At 54.6% G+C, this 21,467-nt stretch overlaps 1 protein-coding gene across 3 annotated transcripts; it reads right to left on the bottom strand.

Annotated features, from left to right (window-relative positions):
* Positions 1-530: 530 nt before the first annotated feature.
* Positions 531-20,945, bottom strand: EPS8L3 (EPS8 signaling adaptor L3). Of its 3 annotated transcripts, none has more exons than XM_067531508.1 (20): positions 20,820-20,945; positions 16,392-16,457; positions 15,724-15,761; positions 15,234-15,320; positions 14,497-15,094; positions 14,067-14,216; positions 13,616-13,692; positions 12,944-13,101; positions 12,456-12,541; positions 11,672-11,786; positions 10,629-10,693; positions 9,426-9,503; positions 8,001-8,149; positions 7,208-7,316; positions 6,138-6,172; positions 4,890-4,986; positions 3,678-3,800; positions 3,213-3,298; positions 2,334-2,466; positions 531-1,269 (listed from the first exon to the last, which is right to left on the bottom strand). In XM_067531508.1, the coding sequence occupies exons 5-20, from the start codon at positions 14,971-14,973 to the stop codon at positions 1,252-1,254; spliced, it is 1,956 nt and encodes a 651-aa protein (XP_067387609.1). In that variant the 5' UTR covers positions 14,974-15,094; positions 15,234-15,320; positions 15,724-15,761; positions 16,392-16,457; positions 20,820-20,945; the 3' UTR covers positions 531-1,251. The 3 variants fall into 3 exon arrangements, with proteins under 3 accessions (XP_067387609.1, XP_067387610.1, XP_067387608.1); XM_067531509.1 differs by lacking the exon at positions 20,820-20,945 and having other exon boundaries at positions 14,497-14,655; positions 15,030-15,094; positions 15,234-15,304; positions 16,392-16,610; XM_067531507.1 differs by lacking the exons at positions 15,724-15,761; positions 20,820-20,945 and having other exon boundaries at positions 15,234-15,304; positions 16,392-16,610.
* Positions 20,946-21,467: the final 522 nt, after the last annotated feature.

Raw genomic sequence — 21,467 nt, forward strand, 5'->3', positions numbered from 1 at the left:
CCTTTTTAAGGAAGCTGCTGGCTTGTCAGCTGTGCGGTTTGAAAGGGAGTGAGCTCTTACCTTACCCTCTGCCTACATGACCTCCTGCCATCAGTCAGTGACTGGGTCTTCTGCCTACCACCCCACCCAGAGGCTAGTGGGAGGTGACACTTGTCCAATACAAAGGGGGCCCTCGTTTGCTTCATGTACACTAGTGTGCAGCTACCCCTGGCTTGAGTGCTATGAGGATGACTTTCCTGTGCAGCTCCTGATATAGGTTGGGGAAGGGAGGGAGGGGCTGGAGTGTGTCACTTCACTAGGCGGAGAAGTTCCCCCATGAAATTCTTTTCCCTGCAAATCTGAAATGTTCATTTTGGGGGTGCCAAGCAACTGGACAGCCTCACCCATCTTAATCTCCACTTTATCAAAACCATTTTATCTCCTCCTTCAGTGCCTGCTGGAGGAGGGAGGTGAGAGGCTGTCCCCTCTTCCCACTCCTTTTCCAAATTCAGCCCCTAAAAAGGGCTGGGATAGAACAGTTGATTCAGTCACTTTATTTATAGAATCACAAACTTTCTTTACATCAAACCTTCAAGAAGATTAAACAACCACCACCTAATAATGGCTATCCTTAAATTGCTCCAGGCTAGAAGCACTGGTGAAAACACTACACACAGTTAGGAAGCATCTTGACTCTGCAGGCTTGATCTTGCAGCTAAAGGAAAATCTTGAGACTTTCCCTACTCTTACGCCTTCACAGAGATGGTACGGAAGCCAAGCATTCTAAGGTGTGCACCTGCCTGGGTTATATGTATTCTGCAATGGGAATTGTGAAGCTTTTGAGCTGGTGCTGTACACTGGGCACACACAAGCCAGCTGGGAAGCTAAACTATTTGTAGAAAGGCCTTATCTGCCTTACACCAGAATGCTGAAGTCCATGCTTAGCTCAAGGAGGGTAGGTTGCGCTAAGAATAAATAGCATTATTTGCATCACAGGAGCACCTAGCCACCCTGCTCACAGACCACATCCCCACTGTGCTACATGCTGTACAAACACTGAGCCAAAACAGTCCATGAGAGTGGGGGGGGGCATAGATGTGGTTTTAGGGGATCACTGCCCCCAGTCTCTGCCCTGGGTACAAGGAGCAGGGGAAAAGACTCAGAAGAATCCTAAGAGAGCCGTAGGGCTGATGCTAGAAACCTGCTGTGCTTCTCTTCAGTCTCTGGTCCCTGTGCTGCTTCTGCCAGAGAGATGATGTAGATGGGAGCCAGCTAATCCTGAGGCCTGATCTGCAACAAAAAAGAGAGGTGCGTGGTGCTGAGCTTCCAGAGGCTGCCAGACGCACAGACCTTGGTCCTAGGGCTTTGCTACGCAGGGGCCAGGCTAGCACTTCTTGCAGGGTGAATGCACCTATCATGGCTGTTTAGCCCAATGGGTCAAAACGTGAGAAGAAAAGGTCAGGGCCATGCTCAGTTTTCAGAGGAACCCTTTCATGGATGTGTCCTTTTCCCCCACACGGACACACCTGTATGTTTTTGGAAACTTCCTTTTTTCTTTCCCCTTCCCCCCCTCAACGTTGCATTTTACCACAGAAATAAGGGAGAGGGGGAAGAAATCCAAACAACTGAAAGCTGCTATATTTTGTTTTCCTATTTTATCCTCCCCCCCCCCCCAAAAAAAAATTTTTTTTTAAATTAAAACTTATTCAAAGGCTCTTTTTTTGACAAAAACATTGTTTGAACGTTTTTGTTCAGTTCCATGCTGTCGATCTTCACCAGCTTTCAGACAACTAGCCCTGGTACTTCTTTGGCTCCTGTCACCAGAGAATCTAAGTATCTCACACTCTAGTGTATTTATTCTCATGCCCCCCCTATGCCAGGCGTCCCTCTCCCTGCCTTCCCCTGGTTTGCGGGTGGCATCGGGGTGCAGGCAGGAGCTAGGCCGGAGGGTTAGAGTGCTGCGCATGCACAGAGGCAGAAACTAGGGAATTTTTACCTCAGAAATGTAGGCGCCGAGTGAATTTAGGTGTCTGTGGTGCTTGGGGGCAGCCGAGCAGTGTTCTGTAGAGTGTAGTGGTGCCTCAAGGTGGGCCTAGGCCATAACTACCTCTGTGGATCTGGGCCTAAGGATCTCAAATGGACCCCAAAACAAACACCCGGCCTTTCAAAGACTGTGGCCTTCCTGTACAGGCAGACTTGAATATGTGCACCCAGGCCCCCCATGCTCATCTCCCCACACACCAGCCCCCTCTCCCCATGCAGTAAAGACCCCTGCAGAGTCTATGCGGTGATGGCCCAGGCAGGGCCCTGGGCTGCTGGGCTGTGTGTACCCAGTAAGCCTGCAGCTGACTCACCCCCAGGGATGATTTAATGGCAGAGAGCTTGATGAAGACCTGGCTCCCCTCTTCCGGGCAGACAGTTGTCATCTCCTCCTGGCTCATCCTCAGCAGCTGGCTGCCGTTGAGCACACCAAGGCACTTCACCGTGCTGGAGGGAGACAGACAGACAGAGACAGATTTTTAGAGATGGGCGCACAGGAGAGGGAGTAACCCAATGAGATCAGCTACCCGCTGCAGAGCGGGATTTCAAACAAAACTAATGGGCTGAGGAAATGGCACCATCTCAACAGGGATCATCAGCAAGGCTCCTGCAAGGAGAGGCTGGCCTGGTGGGTGAGGGCTCTGTTCTGGCAGCAGCCAGAGATGGACACAGGCAGATCTGCCCAAGGGAAGTGCAGATGGGCAGACCACAGGGGATGGAGGGGGCAGTGACTGGAACGTGCTCTCCAAGATGGGGAGATCTGGTACCATTACATAGGGAAGCGCTAACTGAGGCATGAAGCATTAGGCAGTTTCATGCCTGGGCATGGCCGCCCACCTTTCTAGGGCAGAAGGAGAGAATGTGTTTTCTTTGATTCTGCTTTCTTCCCCCGGGTTGGAATGTGGGGTTGTTCTTTTCCCTCCAGGGCAGCACAGTAGCTCCCGATGTATCAAAGTGTCCTGGACACCAGCGTCCTACACAATTCTGAACCTAACCCCAAAATGCCCAACAGTGGATTGGCCAATTTGGTGCCACTGAAGTCAGGGGGCACAGGACCAACCCCCAGGGCTTCAGGACTGGCCTGATGTGATGTAGGGAGACCAGTGGTTCAGGGAAGGAGCTTAACAGGGAGCAGAAGGGCCTTCCTCAGAGACAGGAGCAGATTTCCAGGATTAGCCACCGAGGCGACCTACATCTTAGAGAAGCCCATGTCCCTCAGCCAGGCCGTCACCTCTGCCGGCATGGAGTTCTGCTGGAGACCAGGGGAGCTTCTTGGCACCTAGATCCAAAAGAGAGGAGGGGACTGAAGAGTCTGACGGCCAATGAGAATGCTAATCAAACCACTGCCCCCCAATAGACCAGGGGAACACTTTGCACTTCCCTCTCCCATCAGCTCCACAAGCCACTGCCTGCAGGTGACAAGCCTGCATCTCAGAGCTGGTGTCTGCAAGACGGGCGAGAGAGAGAGCCTTCAGCTAAGTGTCGGGGACGAGATCAGGAAACCCTCATTTTACAGCCAGCTTGTGCTGAACCGATAGCTAGTTCCTGTAACCCCTTCCCCCAAATGGTGTGGGGACAGCTCCCCATTCACGGGGCAGGAGAGAAGGCCCAGTCCTGGCAATGCATTGCTGCACCTTGGAGCGGAAGGGGTGACCTACTGGATTCATGCCGTTCTCCGTTGGCAGCTCCTGATCCACTGGTCCCACGATGTTGTTGGGGATATAACCCTTCTCACTGGCGCTGTTTCTAGCAAGCCACCACTTCCTTCGCTGGTCTAGAATCTGAGAACACAGCGTAATTCAAATCAGCCCACAGAAGCCCACGCAGTGAATGAGTGAAAGCCTTCACCCGGCTACCAGAGCAGGGAGCCAGGCAATGCCAGACTCCCAGCATGGCACGGGGACCCTCTAGGGTATCTATTGGCAATTAGCATCCTAGAGACTAAGGTCTGCCAGGATCATTCTGATCACCTAGTCTGACCTCCTGCAGAGCACAGGCCAGAGACAGTCACCCAGTGATTCCTGGCTGACCCCAGCGGAGGATCAAATTAAATAAATATCACACGAGATACTGGACTGATTGGACTGGGATTGCTGGGGAGACAATGCTAGGATGCCTGCTGTGTACTGTAGTGCTACTGTCCCACACACAACATCGTGTACTACAGTGAGAAAGGCCCCTCTGACCATCTAGTCTGATCTCCTTCATAGCCCAGACCAGAGCATTGGGCACAGTGTGTAGGCCTTGCTGTAATGCATCACGCAACTCGGCCATCAAGTCCAGTGAGCTGTTTCCAGATGAAAACAAACAGCCTCTCCCAATATTGCATCTAGCCAGGGGGTCCCAGGGAGGAGGTGACATTTCCTTCCTATCCCCTGCCTGCCTCCCCAAGATCCGCAGCATCCAACTTCCACGCTCAGGACACTTTAGCTTGCGTCGTTACTCTAGGGGTAGTAATAGTGGGCTGACTTTAGTAGACCTCTGAAAACCTGCTCTGCTCCTGGGCACAGTGACTGTCAGCAGGAGCGACCCCCTACAGTCCTTGTTCCTCATCCACGCTGTTCTCTGATCACTGTGCAAACCCTTGGCTGGTGGCATTTAGCCATAGTCAGCAAACAAAGGTCAGTCTACACCTTGGTGCTTTCAGCCGTCTTCCTGTTCTCCTATCTCTGTTCAACTTGATCCACCAGTCCCTGGTTGCTTCCCTCCCCCCCCCCCAATAGCTGTAAGTAGTCCCAGAGAGATGCACTGTGCTTTACAGAGAGAATGAAGAGCCAGTTTCTTCCAAAGGTGTCTAGGTTCTGGCTCTGAGCCAGCCTACCAGAGACTGTGAACAATTCCTTGGCTTCATAGGATAGTTCCTGCCTTACCTCCAGCAGGTCCCCTTTCATGACAGACAGCTCCTTGTGGTTCCTGGCCTGGAAGTCATACATGGCTTTCATGATTGCGGGGGGACCAGAAGGAGCTCTGGAAGAAGACCATGGATGGAGTTAGAGCCCGGAGAATTGAGACCCATGACCATTTCAGTCCTAGATCTCTGGGGAGCCAGCTAGGAGAGCAGCTGCTTCTTACATAAAGAGGTCCCTACATCAATCCCCCTCACAAAGCTCTGCATGGCTTGTAACTGTTGATTTCAGTATTACTCCAGTCACCAAGAACAGGGCTAGACTTGCCAGATTTTGTCTAGACACAGCTTGAGGGCCTGATCCTGAAGGGTGCTGAGCAACCCCAACTCTCGTCACCCCCCCATGGGAGTTGTGGGCACTACCCCCATCCACCCCCAGGAAGTGCTCAGTACTTTGCAGGATCAGGCCCATGGTCTCTTATTGAGAGAATAGAGCCACTTGCTACCCTGAGAGGCTCCAGGGGAAGGAGCAACTGGTTGGTGCCAGGTGGGCCACAGGTGAGCAGCAGGGGCACAGGAGACGCTATGGGCTTTGCCCATGGAGATGGCATAGACAGCAGCCAGGAGTGGCGGGATGGCATAGAGAGAGTCCTCGGACCAGAGAGGCCCAGGACAGGGTGACCCACTTTCAGAGGCAATAACACAGCGAGCAATGAAGATATTCAACAAGTGTGCCAAATGAGAGACTCATGTGCTGTCTCTGACGGGTTTGACAATCCTGTCTCGCACAGACCCTCTTTTGTTCTAGGGATGCTTCTGACACAGCATGAACTGTTGAACCCATCCAAGGTTTCCCTCCCTGGCATCACAGCGGCCTGCGCCCCACATGGCTGACAACAGGGCCTTTTTGTAATGAGCTGCCCCGCCCCCATCCACAGGCTCAGAGGCTTCCCAGGATGGAAGCACGGCTCTGCTGGCAGGCTCAGACCACTCAGCAGTGGCAGATTCACCTGCTAGCAAGACAGAAAGAAACGTGTGTGTGTAACAACTGTGGTGGGAAGATGCGTGCATGATCTGGGGAACAGGGGGTGTATTGAGTAAGGGGTGTGTGCGTGATCTGAGCCAGCGTTATCTGCCTCTCATAGCCAGAGGCCCTATCCTGCCCCCGTTCATTCGTGCATGCTGACGTCCATGGGGCCTTCCTGCATGCAGAGCATCGGGCCCTGGGAACCTCAATCAGAAGCAGGGCCGGCCTGGGGAGAGAAGCACGTACCTGGAGGAGGAGCGGTTCTGTTTTCCTGTGGGATGCTGCATGGAAAAAATACAAACATGCCTTAATTGCACCCTAGGGGTATTCCAGGAAAGCTGAGGGTGGAACAAGAGCCCTTCATGGCACCCACTAAACTGATGTGTGATAACCCCCAGAGACATCCTAGATAGACTACACAGCACATGTGACCCCAGCAGCTTCTGCTCTGGAAACGCAAACCTGGCTTGCCAAGTTACAGAAGAATCTCTCTCAACTGTTAGCAGTAGCAGGGCTTTTATCACCCCTAGTCCAGCCCCCTGCGGGGGTGGGGGACAGCAGTCCACACACACAGTGCACAGCACATGACAGCAGGTGACATGAAGCAACTTCATCATGGACTAAATCCCCTGGTAGGGGACATGATCCTTTCTCAGAGACTCACTGCACAAGGTACCAAGTCCCGGCCTGACTACAATCTACTCTTCAGTGTTTGATGGGAAGGCCTGGCCTGTGGCAGAGCCATCCATCTGCCCCCATCCTGGGCTCTGAGTTCAGATGTCTGTCTACGGTTCTCCTATGGCCCCCTTCAGCACAGTATCTGAGTGTCTCACACCCATTAAAGAATTCCCCTGTGAGACAGGGCAGTGCTGCTATCCCCATTTTATCGATGGGAAACTGAGGCACGGGTCCTCAAAGGTATTAAGACGCCGAATGCCCATGGGACTTTGGTGCTTGAATACCTTTGAGGATCTGTGCCTAAGTGACTCGCCGTACGGGCAGGAGCTTGAGCCTGGGTCTCACAGGGATCAGGCGAGCGCTCTTAACCACTAGACAATCCTCTCTCTCTTCCAAGGGAATCTGGGTCCAAACTGCCTCATCAGTTTTGTTTCTGTGACACGAACCCATTCGATGTCCCTTGTGCTATTCCCCCTTCCCAGTGGCAGTGCTTAAAGTGGTCTGAAAGTGCGTCGGGGAAATCTATCGTAATCTGGCAGTAGCAGCTTTGCAAAGACGATGCTTAAAGTGCGCCCCTCAGCCGCCCAGCTCCAGTTTTCATTTGTGCCACCGTGAACAGCCTGGCAGGGGAGACTCACCCTGTCCATGTGAGTGGCGTTCTCCCTCTGGATCGGCGGCGGGGGCACCCACCCATCTGAGAAGGTGGGGATATAAGGAGGGATGGACTGTTCGTCTGGGTAGTCTGCCCTGGGGGTGGGGAAGAGAAGATTTTACAGTGCTGGCCTCTCTAATCACGGACAGCTGCACAGAGTGGGCAGGAGCAAGTCTAGGGGAGCCTGGCACATGTGCTCTTCCCAAAGCACGGGGGACCCATAGCCCTGACAACAAGCAATGACCAGCTCATTTCCAGGCTGGGAAGGCCGGGGAGCACCAATCACAGGCCTGAAGGAAGTTGTTCCCTGCGGGGATGGAGAACGGAAAAGCTTAGTGAATTGGGAAGGGGAGAGCTGTCTCTTTCGACCCCATTGGAGGCTGCTGGTTCAGATCTGGCTTGGGCTGGTAGAGACAGACGTTATTCCCGGATGTCTGCTGCCTGTTTGGGATGAGCTGGGGGTGCCTACAACACAGAAACCCCCAGCACAGTTGGTATCCCAGCCTCAGGGCTGAACGGGCAGCGGAGATGGAGCTCCCCTCTCAGACCTAGCTAGGGGTGGGCTGTGCGGGAAAGCTGTTGCCTTTGGCTAACGAGTGGCCTTCAGCCCAACACTAAAAACTGATTAACAAACGTAGGAGATCGCTCCCTTGGGTCCCAGGTAGAGTTCTGTCCACATTCACCGGCCTAAGAGCCTCCCTGTTAACGGCAATGGACGGTGCACATTTCTGCTGGCTTGGCAGAGGAAATGGCCTGGGTGGCCAAGGGATTCTCCTCACCTGGTTGTGTGCCAAGCCTTGCCCAGTCTCTCCCAGATGTCACGATCCTCTTTCTCCAAAGATTCCTCCAGCAGGTCAATGGCAGCCTCCGTCAGCAGTGGGGAAACAATGGAGGGGGCCATGTGGGTCCAGGGACAGTTGGATACAACCTGTATATTGGGAACATGGGACGGAATCACAGTGATACTTTGGGTCAGCCCACTACCTCCCATCTCTGTAGGCCATGTCTGAGGGCAGCTGTGTTGTCAGGTGCTGTGCTCAGGGCTGCTTTGGATGCAGCTGGGGATCTCGCCTCACGAGTCAACCGTGGTTAGACATTTGCAGGCAGATCCGTAATTGTGAAGCTCTCAGCACTGGGTGCAAGGGAACGGTTAACACTGCCCTGTGAGGCATAACTCCAGAGCGCTGTATGAACAGAGTCAGTCCACATAGCCTGCGGGGAGGCGCTGGGCACATGCCTGTGTTACAGATGGGGACATGGAGCCACAGAGAGAGGAAACGACTTGCTCAAGGTCACAAAGCGAGTCAGCGGCAAAGCCAGGAATAAGCTAGGAGTCTTGACTCGCAGGCCTGTGCTTTAATCACTAGCCCGTGCCCTCTCCTGGGAGCCTGAAGGCTATGTCCTGAGAATTTTACTGCCAGGGAAAATCCGAGAGTCTCAGACGCATGTGATGGGGTAAAATCTGCATGCAATCTATTGTCCAGTGTGAGCTGGTCCCCCTCTGTGCCCCGCAGAAGACAAAAGGACTTAGCTCTGGAATTCTTGGCAGAAGCCATAATGACAATCTTTATACCTGCAGGGGATGCCGTAGGTCTGCTCCCCTGAAGAATGCAGCCAGACGCCGCTTACTAAAGGAGCTGACTGTCCCTAGGCTGGGTGTTTGGCGCTCTGTCTCATAAGGTTTCTCTCTGCCGCTACGACGAGGGTATGGAATACAGCAAACGTAAAGGACAGCACCTTGCAAGACCCAGTGAGACAAGGGGAAAGCATTTCCTTCCCTTTGCACTGTTTTTTCAGCAGATGAAAGCACTGCCGGCACTTATGTGCTTTCCTTATTTCGTGAGTCTCAGGGACCTGGGCTCTGAGATCAGTCAACACTTGGTTTTTCTGGAGCCCTCAATCCAAATCCCAGAGTATGAGTTTTGGGGGCGGTGCTTGACCTAGTTTAGTTCAACTGATGTCAGCGAGAGGGTGGCAGCTCCTCCGAAGCTGATGGAGCTATACCAAGCGGCTATACCAGCTCGGGGCCTGGCCGGCTAGTAAGAAATGCCCAAGGAGAGCAGGATCAATTCAGAATAATGGTGTCATTAGGAGAATACAATTTGCATCCTAGTATTTTTCCAGCCTATTGGATGCATGGATACAAGGGGAGTCAGCCTGCAGACCTGTCAATGAAATGCATCCTAACCGTCTGGAATACTCACAGGGTTCAGGATGGAGGAGAAGATGAGTCGAATCAGGTCTGTGGCACTCAGATGCTGCAGGTTAGGTTTCAGCTTCCCCTGTGCAGAGACAAAACACAGGCCAGGCTTTTCTCCTCTCTGCCTTGGCCCCACTGGCCAGGGAGATAGCTGCACCCTGTGCAGCAAACGCAAGGAGGAACAATGCAGAGATGTTGCAAACTCGTAACAAGTATGTCTGGCTCTGCCAGAGCAGGGGAGTTGACAGCAGAGTTCCCGGCACCCAGGAACTCTCCGCTGCATGGAGATGACAAACTAACATGTGCCTATGCCATACGCAGGGTTGTTGCTGTAGCTGTGACACCTGATCCCAGCAGGTGCAAGGTGTGGGGGAGGCTGTGGTTTTGGCGGGGCAGAGCAGAGACGCCTGGCCAGGACTGTGAAGAGGAAGAGGACGAGCGCCCAGCCGCAGAGGAGTACACCCCACTGCTGAACGGCTCTGTCCAAGGAAGGAACCATTCAAGCAAGGGATGGCCTGGACGGGGGACTCTGCTCTGCCCCGCCAGGACTGCAGCCTTTCTCACACCTTGTGCCTGCAGGGATTCAGTGGCCAGGGGTGTAGAAGCCGTCCCCCAGCAGGCCACCACATCTGGGGTCTCATCCACCTCCTTGCAGTCCTGGCCGGGGATCTCTGCTCCTCCGGACCAGGATGACTACAGCCTCTCCAGGACCTTGTGCTCTGGTGTCTTGGGCCCCTCGGCCATGCAGGGAGCCCATAGCAGCTGAAGGACACTTCTTCCACTCAGTCAATAGACCCTTGCAGTGCCCTGGATTCCCTGGCTCTGGGAAGTTGCCAGGTGGCCATAGATTTATTCCGGCATTACAGGCACAACCCGCCTTCCGTCTCCAGATCCCTCCCATCCCTGATCCTGTTTTGTTTGAATAACTAACATGATTCCCTGGTGGCGCCGAGGGGAGCGGGACACATGGGGTTGGGTGCATAGGATCTCTGCATTCAGGCATTTATACCATGCAAATCTCCATTGTATCCCAGTGCTCCGCCTCTTGGGGTGAGGAGAAAGGGTCCCCATTGGACTTGTGCCCTCTGCTAAATGAGCTAGGCTGTGTTTGCAGATGATACAATGGGCTCTGTGTGCTGCTGCCCTGGGCACTCCCCCTTCAAACCACAGCCAACTCCGCCCTTTCAGCCAGCAGCCCCGACCTTACCAGCAGATTTAAGGCGTATTTGATCTTCTGGAAGCAGGCTTCAAACTCGGGCTGTGGGGGCATGGCTGTGGGGCAGAGACACAGAAGGGAGCTGTCAGCCTGGTAGCTGGGCTCTTCCGCCCACCACTCCAACACCGCAGCAAGCAGCCAGCCGGACACCGACAGACAGATCGACCTCCCCATCTATGCAGCTCTCAGGGCATGTAGCTTCGCTCTCAGGACTGGGCCCTGTCTGTCTGTCCGTCCGTCCATTGCCCTGCCTCTCTCCCCATCTCATCTCCTCACGGCTGAGGCCAGCAGGGAGCCTCCAGAGATGGGCCTCAGCCATTGCTCTGGAACTGGCTCTCTGAGAAACAGCATAGGCCTGGGGGCTGGAAATCTGGGGCAGGAACAGCCCAGACCCCCAGGACTCTGCGTAGCCACGAGGAAGGGGCAGCAGCTGCGCCAAAGGGCACTAAGCTCCACTCACAGGGTTAGTTCCTCACCTGCCCCTGCATCACGAATAACCGTATCCTCTCCACTGCCAACAGCAGGCTGGAGATACAGGCTCCGCTACCCAGGGGCACCGACTCCACCCACACAACACACTCCCTTCCCCTGGGGACCCACACAGAGACCTGCCCCCGCGCTCCATCTCTCCCACCACAGGCTACGTCTACACTCGCAGCAGCTGGGAGTGAGCATCCCATCCTGGCTGGACAGACGACATGCGAGCTCTGCTCCAGTTCCAGTGCCATAAATAGCAGTGTGGACACTCCGGCCCGGGCAGTGGCATGGAGTCTAAGCCTGCCCGGCCTCCTGGGTCCGTTATCGGCTGGCTGACCTGGGCCGGGCCCTGGCCGCAAGACGCACGCTACTATTTGTAAGTGCACTAGCTGAAGCAGGGCGAGTGTGTCTGCTGGAAGGCTCGCTCCAGCAGCTGTGGAGACGAACCCTCAGAGACCTCCCCAGGTCACCTTTCCACGCAGAGACCGACCCCGCTGCTTCCAGGAGTGCAAGGCTGAGGCCCTCTTCCCCCACCCCCAGAACCCTCCCTATCTCACCTCCTCTCTCCTTGGCCTTCTTCGACTTCCTCTTCTTGGCATTCAGCGTGCCGTTCGCCTCCTTCAGCTTCCCCACGAAGAGCTCCATGTCACTCAGCACGTGGTTCAGGATGGCCTGTGGACACAAAGGCAGCCTCCAGCCATGGCTGGGATGTATTTCAGGCATGGCGGGGCCCCCCACCCCCAGCCTCTGGGGAGAACACCCAGACCACTGCAGAACAACTGCAGCCGGCGCACAGGGCAAGGTCCACCCATGGGGCCCTAATGCTGTGTATTGGCTGGAGAAGTGCCGCATCAGGCATCAAAAGGTGGTGGAGCTCCTGCCCTGCTGCACATCCGGATCTCCCCAGCTCCTCCTCTGGCTGTATCCCCCTTCCACTCGCAGGCTGGGACACAACTCATCCACTAAGCCAGCTGGCAGAGCTGCAGAGGCTAAAAGTCCACCCAGCTACGCCCTGGCTCCCCTCCCTCTTCTGCCAGCTGCTCTCTGGGCCTTCTAAGGCAGAGAGGCCCTTTTCCCTGGGCCCAGCAGGGAGCTTGGACTGTTCCTTCACATGCAGGTCCCAGCCCAGGACTGCAGCCCCCAAGAGGGTGAGAAGCATGTCAGACCCAAACCAGCTTTGCCCCATTGCGAGTTTGCCTAGTGATGCACCAAGGGTCAAGCACATCCCTGAGGAGGCTCCCCGGCGGGATCCATCAAGCGATGATGGGGACTGCAACAGTCCCAGGAAAAGACACTATCAGGGAAGCAGCTGGAGCATGGGAGAGATCCTGGGGCACTTACAGTGTCTCTGTCCAAGTCCAGCTTCGCCTGCGAGCTGGAATCTGTCGGCTCATCTCTTAGCTTCGGGGGCCGCGGCTGGTCAGGCACTGCAATGCCCAGGAGAGGCTGGGATCAATCACAGCGGGCAGGTGTTTGCGGTGGGGTTTCCATCCCCCGCCCCCTCCGGTCAGGGCTCGGATGTACAGCTCCCGTCCCCGTCTCCCCCCGAACAACACTCCACCCTCCTCCAGCACCTCCTGGCGCTCTGCAGACATCAGTGAATGCAGCCTGGCTAAGGGGAGTCAGCCTCTTGAGCCCCATGTTACAGGGAAGGAAGCTGAGGCACGGAATGGGGCAGTGACTCCTAACGGTGACATGAGCTGGGAAGGGAACCCAGAAGTCCAAAGTCCAAGTCCCGCTCTGAACCCTTACCTCCCTGCTCTGCACTTCCTCCACGCCAACCCTACCCACTCACCACCCCCTCCCTGCCGTCACCCAAGCCCGTTTACCAGACTCCATGTAGGCTGGGGGATTCTGGGGCATCTGGTCTTGACTCTGCCTCTCTTCCAGTGGCGGGGACTCAGCCCGCCTCTCCTGCGTGGGACGTGGGGGGTTGCTGGGGAAGGACCCTGGGCTCTGCAGGGGCAACATGGTTTCCAAATTGCTCCTGAGAAAGGGAACAAGGAGGAGATCTTCTAATAATGCAGCACAAAGCACGAGCCCTGCGAAAGGGCTGGGGGAGCACATCATGGGGGGCTGGGCTCTTCCTCCATCGGGAAGAGGCTGCATTGCGCTCCCTGGGGACACTGGAGGAGAAACGCCTGGTGTCTCCTGAGAAGGGTGTTGGGGGAACGCATCACGCCCCTGAGGGCTCTGCCTGACTCAAACCTAGGAGCATCTCAACTGTATGGAAGGACTGAAGGTCCTCTGTCTACAGCCAGGGCCTGGGCTGTATCCCATTGGGGCCCTCAGGAGGAGGGAAATTTTCTTTGTACCTTTATGGGGGTGTTCCTTACTGGAAATCCAGGGGGCACCGGGGGGAGGGGGGCATCTCTGGGAATCCAGAGTTCAGGGACTATGTCAGACTTGGAAGTGCCCCAGCAGGAAACTGGGGGGGGGTGGGGGGGAGGGAGTTGCACCTAAGTTACCCTGCTGGAGACAGGCTCTCTGCACCTCATTACCTGAGCATGGCCCGACTCCCCTGTTCCGCTTTCCATTCCTGAACGGCCTTCTCCAGGTTGACTTTCATCAGCTCTGCCTGACGGGAAGGGAAGAGGAGCAGAGCAGGCCCATGAGTCCCCCTGCACAGCCCTGTTCCCCAAAAGATACAGTCAAGAGCAGCTGTCCCTACACTGCACCCCACAGCCAGGCCGAACTTGCTGCCAATAGCGGGGATAGACCCCAGAGCATCCATTTCCGAAAGCAACTGCCACTGGAGCTCTAGGAGAATCTTCCCAGCAACGTGGGGACAAAGACACACAGTTGTGATTCCCTCCAGTAGAGGGTGGCCGTGACACACACGCCCCGTGCTATTAAGGCTCCCAATCCCGTGCTACGCAGAGCTGCAGCCATCCGTGAGACCTGCCGCCACCCACCGAGATAGTGCCATGTAGCCGGCCCTGCGCTGCTCACCCCGAGCTGCTCGCACTGGAAGAGGATGATGCTGCTCCTGTGCTGGCTCTGCTCCTGCACGGTGATGGCCAGGATGGAATTGTAGACGCAGTGGTTGAGGACGGCGGCGCACTCCTGGATGCACTCCAGGGGGTAGCTCTCCAGCTCCTCCTGCAGCAGGGTGGGGGAAGAACATGGGTAGGTCAGCCGGACAGGGGTCTGCTCTGCTGGGGATCCCAGATCCTCTCCCACGGACACAGGGGGTGTGGGGAACCCAATGGGCTGGGGGCAGCATTTCCTGCCAGCCCTAGGGGAGGGGGTGGGGGAAGCCCCCCATGCACTCTACTATCTCCCCCAGACCCCAAAGAGCGTGCGTGCTGTGGAGGGGGGAGGCTGGGCCCTGCTGGAAGGATGGGGGGAGGCTGAGAAGGACGGGAAGGCCCCCAGGCACCTTGGTCTCGATGTCGCCCAGCAGCAGCTTGTGGTCCTTCACTTGCAGGATCATGTTCTGTCCCCAGACCCGTCCCTGGGCCTCCATCATCTTCAGCTGCGCCACGCAGTCGTCCACACCGCGGATGTCCTTGGCGTCCATGTGGACAGTGAGCAGGTGCTGGGGACACAAAGCACAGCCTCCAGGTTCTCCCCAGGGCCGCCCGCCCGCCCCGCCTCCTGATGGCGGGAGAGGGGACATCTGGGGCACCACGCGACCTGGGGAGGGGCCCCGCGTGACGGGGCAGAGCGAGGGGGCGGTGGGTGGGTGGCACAGGCCAGTGCAGAGCATGAGGCTGGGGGTGGCGGGGGGAGCCCAGAGGTAGCAGCGTGCGCCAACACTGCCTATCCTGGGACACTGGAGCATGCTGAGAAGGCCCCACTGGGGCAGACCGTAGCGCGGGGGCAGCTGGTCAGGCTCTGAGGAACTAGGGTGCATGGGGCATTTCCTCCGGGGGAAGAGGGAGGGGAACAGGCCGATTGAGTGTCTCCTACCTCCACCCGCTGCTGTAAGTTGCTTTGCTGCTTCAGCGTGGAGAGGGTGTAATCCTGGCGCTGGCCTGCGGGGGGGAGAAGGGCAAGAGGAGTGAAAGGGAGGGGCAGAAAACTGGGGAGAAGAAGGGGGCTGACAGGGGGTGCGGAGACGTGAGGGAGGGAAAGGGGACGGCGAGGCTGAAGGGAGGGGGACGCGGTGCTTACGGTAAATGAATTTGCTGTCGGGCTTGGGAATGCCGTCCGCTCCGGGGTCCGGGTTGCCATTGCTGAGCTCACTGCAGAGAGGACAACCTGGCTCATGAGATCTGCCGGGCTCCCAAGGACCCTCCTCCCCACCCCGACCTCAGACCCTGGCTCCCCAGCGCAGGGACCTGCTGGCACGTGCCAGGCTGTGCAGCGGAGCCGGGGGGAGTGGGGTTGAAGATAGTCAGCCCGGCCTGGCCCCCACCAGCCCCTGGGGAATCTCAGAGAGGTACCTGGCCACTGTTTGGAAGATGCCTCCCCCACTGCCCGTCCGCCAGCTGGGCTGCTCTGCCCCAGTGCCCTGGGGATGGTCAGAGCAGCAGCCACACCTTGTGTCAGATGGAAGGTGGACTGTGCTGTGTGCCTGGCCTGGCGGGGAACGGGGGGAGCATGGCCCCCTGAGCTCGCCACAGCAGGGCGGGCGCAACCCCTACGAGAGATGGGCACTCACCTGTACTCAGACTCCATCATCGTCCCAGAGAGCAGGCCCTGCAAAACCGACACATCAGAGCCTGCACCCAAGGGATGGGGTCAGCCGCTTACACACACACACACACACACACACACACACACACCCGCTACGGGGAACAGGGCTTCCGAAGAGTGAGGTTTGGAGGCTCCAGGACGGTTGGCGGCTGCCACCGCCGTTATCCAGTGGGGGAGCCCAAGGAGGCCAGCTAACTGTTTAGCCTTCGCTACAGAGCTTCAGCGAGACTCCCTGTCTGCAGCGCCAGGGCCCTGCCAGCCATCTTGTTTTCATGAAGCCCCAGATCAGACGCTTTCCCTGCAGGGCTTGAAGCACTGGAGGAAGGGCAACTCCCCTGGCGTGAGAGGGAGATTCCCCCTTAGTAACCACGTGACTGAGCTCCTGCTGGTTAACTCCAGCTCGGACCTATCCCTTTCCAGAGCCCCATGTCGCAGCACACCACTGCCTGCCAGCCGGGCCCAGAGAGCGGGGGCCTTTCTCCCCGGTCTTAGCTGCTCCTCACAGAGCCATCTCCCTTGGCAGCCAGCCACCTTCAACCTAGACCTGCCTGCTGCTTACTCCTCCCGCACTAAGTGCTTGGAGCACACCTGGGGCTGAAAGCTGGTGCCTAGGGGATACTGCAGGTCCGTTACCTGGCAGGTCGTCGGGGCGATGGCTCCTACCCGTTCTCCAGTGAGCGATCACAGGGGCATTCTCGCCTGTGGAAAGTCAGGGGAAGAGACGGGGGGACCAGGAGCTGCGGCTTGGACAATCGACAGACTGCAGACTACTGCAGACTTTGACCTCCCCAGCTCTGGACTCGCTCTCTCAGGTACTGGATCCAGACGGAGAGTGAAGAAGAAGAAGAATAATCTGTGTGGCAGGTCTAGCGTGTGACACTGACGCAGGGGCCACGCCTGCTGCTCTTTGATCTCTCACAGAAGGAAAACATCAACGCTGCAGGTCTCCGCCAAGGCACAGCAATCCAGACATGCAGCAGCTTCAGAGCTGGCCCTCACCCAGCTCTGTCCATGCACCTCCATCCTCATCGTCCGCGCCCCGGCGAGGCCAGCTCTGGAGATCCCTGCACAGCTCTGCACAGCAGACCCCTGGGATCCCAACCCTGAGATCCCCCTCCCATACCGATCTGCTGATACCCCTTTGTCCCTCCTGTGAACATCCTGGCCTCCTACACACACAGCTGACTTCTAGCACTTCCTCCTGTTGCAGGAGAGCCGGGCTCCCTGCATTGCTTTGCCAATGTCCTGAATCCTGACCCGCTTTGCCCCACCGCTACTGGCCCTTTCCTGACCACATGCTGGTTTCACACCACCCTCAGGGATTCATTCACAAGACCCTTTTCGCGTGTGGTTCATCCTGAATACAGGCTCACAGCCCTCTCCCGGCCAAGCTACCAGCCCAGGCTGGAGCGGGCTTCTCCAAACCAAACCCAGCCCCATAGCCTGCTGGTTATTCACTCACTGCCCTTCCCAGTTGTCTCCAGACAATTTGGGGTCTCCAGTGCTGTCCTCTCCAGTCCTGGATGGGACCCCGCCTCTCTGCTTATCCTTGAGCTCCTGGTTTCCACCCCTCAAAAGGTGTCTGAGGCTCTTCCCCAGCCTTCGCTGTTCCACAGAGATGCCTTGTTGAGAGTTTGGACCTTAGCCAGACTTCCTGGGTTTGTGTTGAGGACAACACCTCCCTTGTTTTCCTGACAACCAGCAAATACAAACTCCAACAACTCAGCCCCCCTCCCACACAGCCAGGGGCAAAACACCGCAGGATTTGCTTGGAGCTTGCCCAGCAACTGTGGTTTCTCCATCAGAGGCAGCATCGCAGAGTGGGAGGAGGGCTGGCCTCAGACTCCAGACCATGTCCACTCACCCCTACCTCTCCCATCCCTGCCTCTTCCTATTCTTATTTGCCCCCTCTATTCTTTCTTCCTCACCCTCCTTTGGCTAGAGTTGTCAGGAAGGGGTTAAAATAATAGCAAAAGGGAGGGTAAAAAGAGAAACGATATGAGCGCGCCGCACAAAAATCAAGATCTGGGAACAAAATTAATCAAGGCAGAAGAGAAGAAATTTTTGAATTGCTTATATAGCAATGCTAGGAGGAGCCTCGGCAACAAACAAGAAGAATCGGAATTGCTCATTTAGGAGAATAAATTCCACCTCATTGGTATTACTGAAACCTAGTGGGATGATTCACACGACTGTAATGTTAAAATAAAGGTAGGAAGGATCGAGTGGGCAAAAGCGGAGGGGGAGTGGCACTCTACATCAAAAATGGCTTTACCTTTTGCAAGTCACTGACCACTCGGAAAAAAATGGTCTTGAATGTCAATGCACCTGGATATCTATAAGATGCCTCTGTGCTACCTATTTTCTGTATTACTGCATCTGAAGAAGAGAGCTGAAGTCTCTTGAAAGCTTATGTCTGCAAATATTAAATTTGTTAGTCTTTAAAGTGCCACAGAACTCTCGTTGTTTTTGCTGTATACAGACTAACATGGCTACCCCTCTGGAACTTATAGATAAAGCACAAGATGGGGTTCTAGTTGGTGTCTGCTACATATGATCAAATCACACTAGGGAATAGGATGACCACCTCTTTACACATCTATCTATAATGTGTAGGAAAAAAACTGTGAGACCATGGGGACTTCAATGTGAGTGACATATACTGGAGGTCTCATGCAGCCAGCACTAAAACTTCCTTGGAATTTTTAAACATTGTAGATGACAATTTCCTAACTCAAAAAGTTTTGCAGCCAATATGGGGGAACTCTGTATTAGACCTTGTCCTAACAGATAGAGATCATAGAACTAAAAGTTAATAGTAGTTTAGGTACAAGTGATCATGACTTGATCACATTTACAATGTAGAAGCAGAATAAAATCCAGACTAGTAATATATATACTTGGTGCTTTAATAGGGTCAGTTTCACAAAGCTGAAAACAATTATGAGCTAAATTAGCTGGGAGGAAGAATTTAATCAGAAAAATGTGAATGTTAATTGGGAATCATTTCATGGCATCTCAGTAGATGTCCCCAAAGCCACAATCAAGGAAGAAGGCTGTGCTGGTTAAAAAACCAACCTGGTATAGAGGGGAAGTAAAGGCAGCTGTACATTTGAAAAAAAAATACAACAAATGGAAGAAAGCGAAAGTTGATAGTAAGGAATATAAATCAGAAATTAGGAATTGTAGAAAATTGATAAGTGAAACCAAGAGACACAAGGAGAAATCTATAGCCTGCAGAGTTAAGGACAATAAGGAGTTTTTAAAAAATATAAGGAAGAAAAAATGTTGACAATCGTATTAGTCCATTACTAGATGGAAACGGTAGAATTATCAATAATGCAGAAAAGGCAGAAGTGTTCAATAAGTACTGTTGATGCAAATTGTCTATAGAAAAAATCCCCAGCCTTGCCCCCTCATCAAACACTTGATTACAGTTTTGTTCATCAGAAACTAGATTTTTCATAAACCAAAAAAAAAAAAAAAAAAAGCCAATACATTTGAAAATATTTTTTGTGGTGTGGGGCACTTTTCAACCACCTTGGAAATCGTTCTAGAAACTTTGTGTGCCTTCTCTGAACAACCCAGTGCCGTGCTGCCCCCAGACCAGTCTGTGTGCAGGAATCAGAGTGACCCAGCCCTGGCCAGAACCCAGACTGTTCTTGGCTTCATCATAGCATACCAGGGAGCAGGATAACCAGCTGCCCTTAAGCTGCTGCCTGTTATCCATACTCCTATGAGTGTCCATGGCCACATGGGAAGTGGATGCATTGTACATGGGTGGCTAGCATGCAGATCTCCCCTAGGCATGGGCGGTGCAGTGTGCCATAAATTCACTCCCATCATAAATTCATAAATTTAGTGTGCCATAAATTCACTCCCATGGCTCCCCTGCACAGAGACGCTCAGATCTGGCACCAGATGACCTGCTGTGATGCTCATGTGCCAAGATGTGAGAGGGTTGTTGTCATGGCAAGGTGCTGCATAGAGGCTGGCAGCAGGATCTCTGATCCTTTGCTTTTAGCTGCCTTTTTCTCCCACACGGGTTCTCTTTCCTCCATCAACACTAAATCTGCCAGGTTACTTGGCCACTGTGACTCATTGCTCAATACTATGGCAGCCAGTTTAGTTTTAAACCTACTGTATGTTGCAAATGGTATGTGTGAGAGCTTTTGTACTGTAACAGCCTCAGATATGCTGCTGACGGGGATCAGCTGAGGAAAGACATTGGCAGTGGGGGCCACTTTTGGTGGATTCAAGCTGCAATTAGTTCCCCTGCATCTCTGGCAACATCATGGTTCCTGCTGCCAGGGAGAATCGAGCTGGATTTAAGTCTGCTTAGTGCATCGGCAGAATTACTAGCTAAGGGCCAACTCCAGTGTCTTCACTGAAGTGGATGCTTGAAGCAGCAGGGAGAGCACAGTTCAACTGGGAGATGCCAGACAGAAACTAGACACTGAGCTGGGGATGAACTGCTGGGGAATAAAACCAGTTCAGGAAACTGATCGTTACAGCCAGTGGTCTAAGCACTGACACACTGTAACAGGCAGCCACCACCTGAGTGCCCCCTTAAGACCAGGGCGGCTCACCTGCACCCCGCCTCAGTTTCCCCTCTTTAGAGCTCCACCAGTTCAGAGTCCTTAAAACGTTTCCCGCTGGGGGGTCTTGTTTATTTATATACAATTCAAAACACTCATTCCTCATGCTCCTCCCAGGAGAGGATCCTCCGATGCCCCTGGGCTGCTCCCAGCCCTAACTGGTTGGAGTCTTTTGGCCCCTGTGGTCTCAGACTATCCTGCAACCTTCGGCTCTCTACAGGCTGCAGGAGCCTGCTCGCTCTCTGCAGTTTTACTCTCGCACAGCTCCCACTCAAGCACTCTGGCTCTTCCTAGAGGGCAGCTGCCCTCTCTCAGGCCCTCTTGACAAGCTGTTCACGAGCCACAGGTGGGCTAGACCAGTCTGTCCCGTGACACACCCTTTGATGGGAGACAGAGTTTCTAAAGCTAGCAAATAGAAGTGGGTAGGGCAAGAAGCATATGCTGTAAGCAGAGCATATCCTACCTTCAGTTGGTATAAGGTTCAGATGAAGCAGTGTAGACAAAGAAGGAGGCAGACAGCCAGAGCTGCAGCCAGCAAGAGGACAGCGCTGGAGATGGATGGTTATTTTCAGCAGTTGAACGGGGTTGCTTTCCCCATATTTACATTTTATATTGAAACAGAGTTATGCAAACCATTCCTGCTCCTCCCAGTTCGGGAAATACCAGGGTAACACAAACAGTACATACACTTACTTCAGTGGTGTTCCTGCTCCAGCTTGGTCCAATGCACTGATGCTCCATGGGCACTCGAGGGAGGGCTTGACCAACGCTGACAGTTTGCTGAGTTGGAGCAGGTGAGGCCCAGGAGTTTCTGTCTAAGCTGGTATCGGGAACTGTGGTGCCCAGCCATGCTTGGCAGTCCTGGCCTTGGAGGAATCAGGTCTCCGGCTGGAATTTCCATGACCCTTTGAGGATTTGGGTGCCACAGGAGAAGAGTTCAGCATTCATAAGCAAACTTGCCCTCACAGGATGGGCAGAGGAGGTGAGGGGCTTGGCATGGTACCATGGGACACCGGTGGCTATGGACAAGCAAGTGGCACTATTAGGGTATGGAGGATGCAGTCTTCAGCATATGGCTGATGTAGATTTAGAGCAACAACTATAATTTTAC

Source organism: Emydura macquarii, unplaced genomic scaffold (genome assembly GCF_026122565.2).
Source record: "Emydura macquarii macquarii isolate MOO-44397 ecotype Brisbane River unplaced genomic scaffold, CSIRO-AGI_Emac_v2 contig_3220, whole genome shotgun sequence".
Lineage (NCBI taxonomy): Eukaryota > Metazoa > Chordata > Testudines > Chelidae > Emydura > Emydura macquarii.

What these genes read in the sequence shown, in the direction of transcription:
- EPS8L3 (XM_067531508.1), bottom strand. Translation starts at nt 14,973, where the DNA reads ATGCACCCTAGTTCCTCAGAGCCTGACCAGCTGCCCCCGCGCTACGGT. An exon ending in TGGGCGACATCGAGACCAAG is followed by an intron (nt 14,217 to 14,496) that starts GTGCCTGGGGGC and finishes ACCCTGCTGCAG; the next exon opens with GAGGAGCTGGAGAGCTACCC. An exon ending in CGGAGAACGGCATGAATCCA is followed by an intron (nt 3,299 to 3,677) that starts GTAGGTCACCCC and finishes TTTTGGATCTAG; the next exon opens with GTGCCAAGAAGCTCCCCTGG.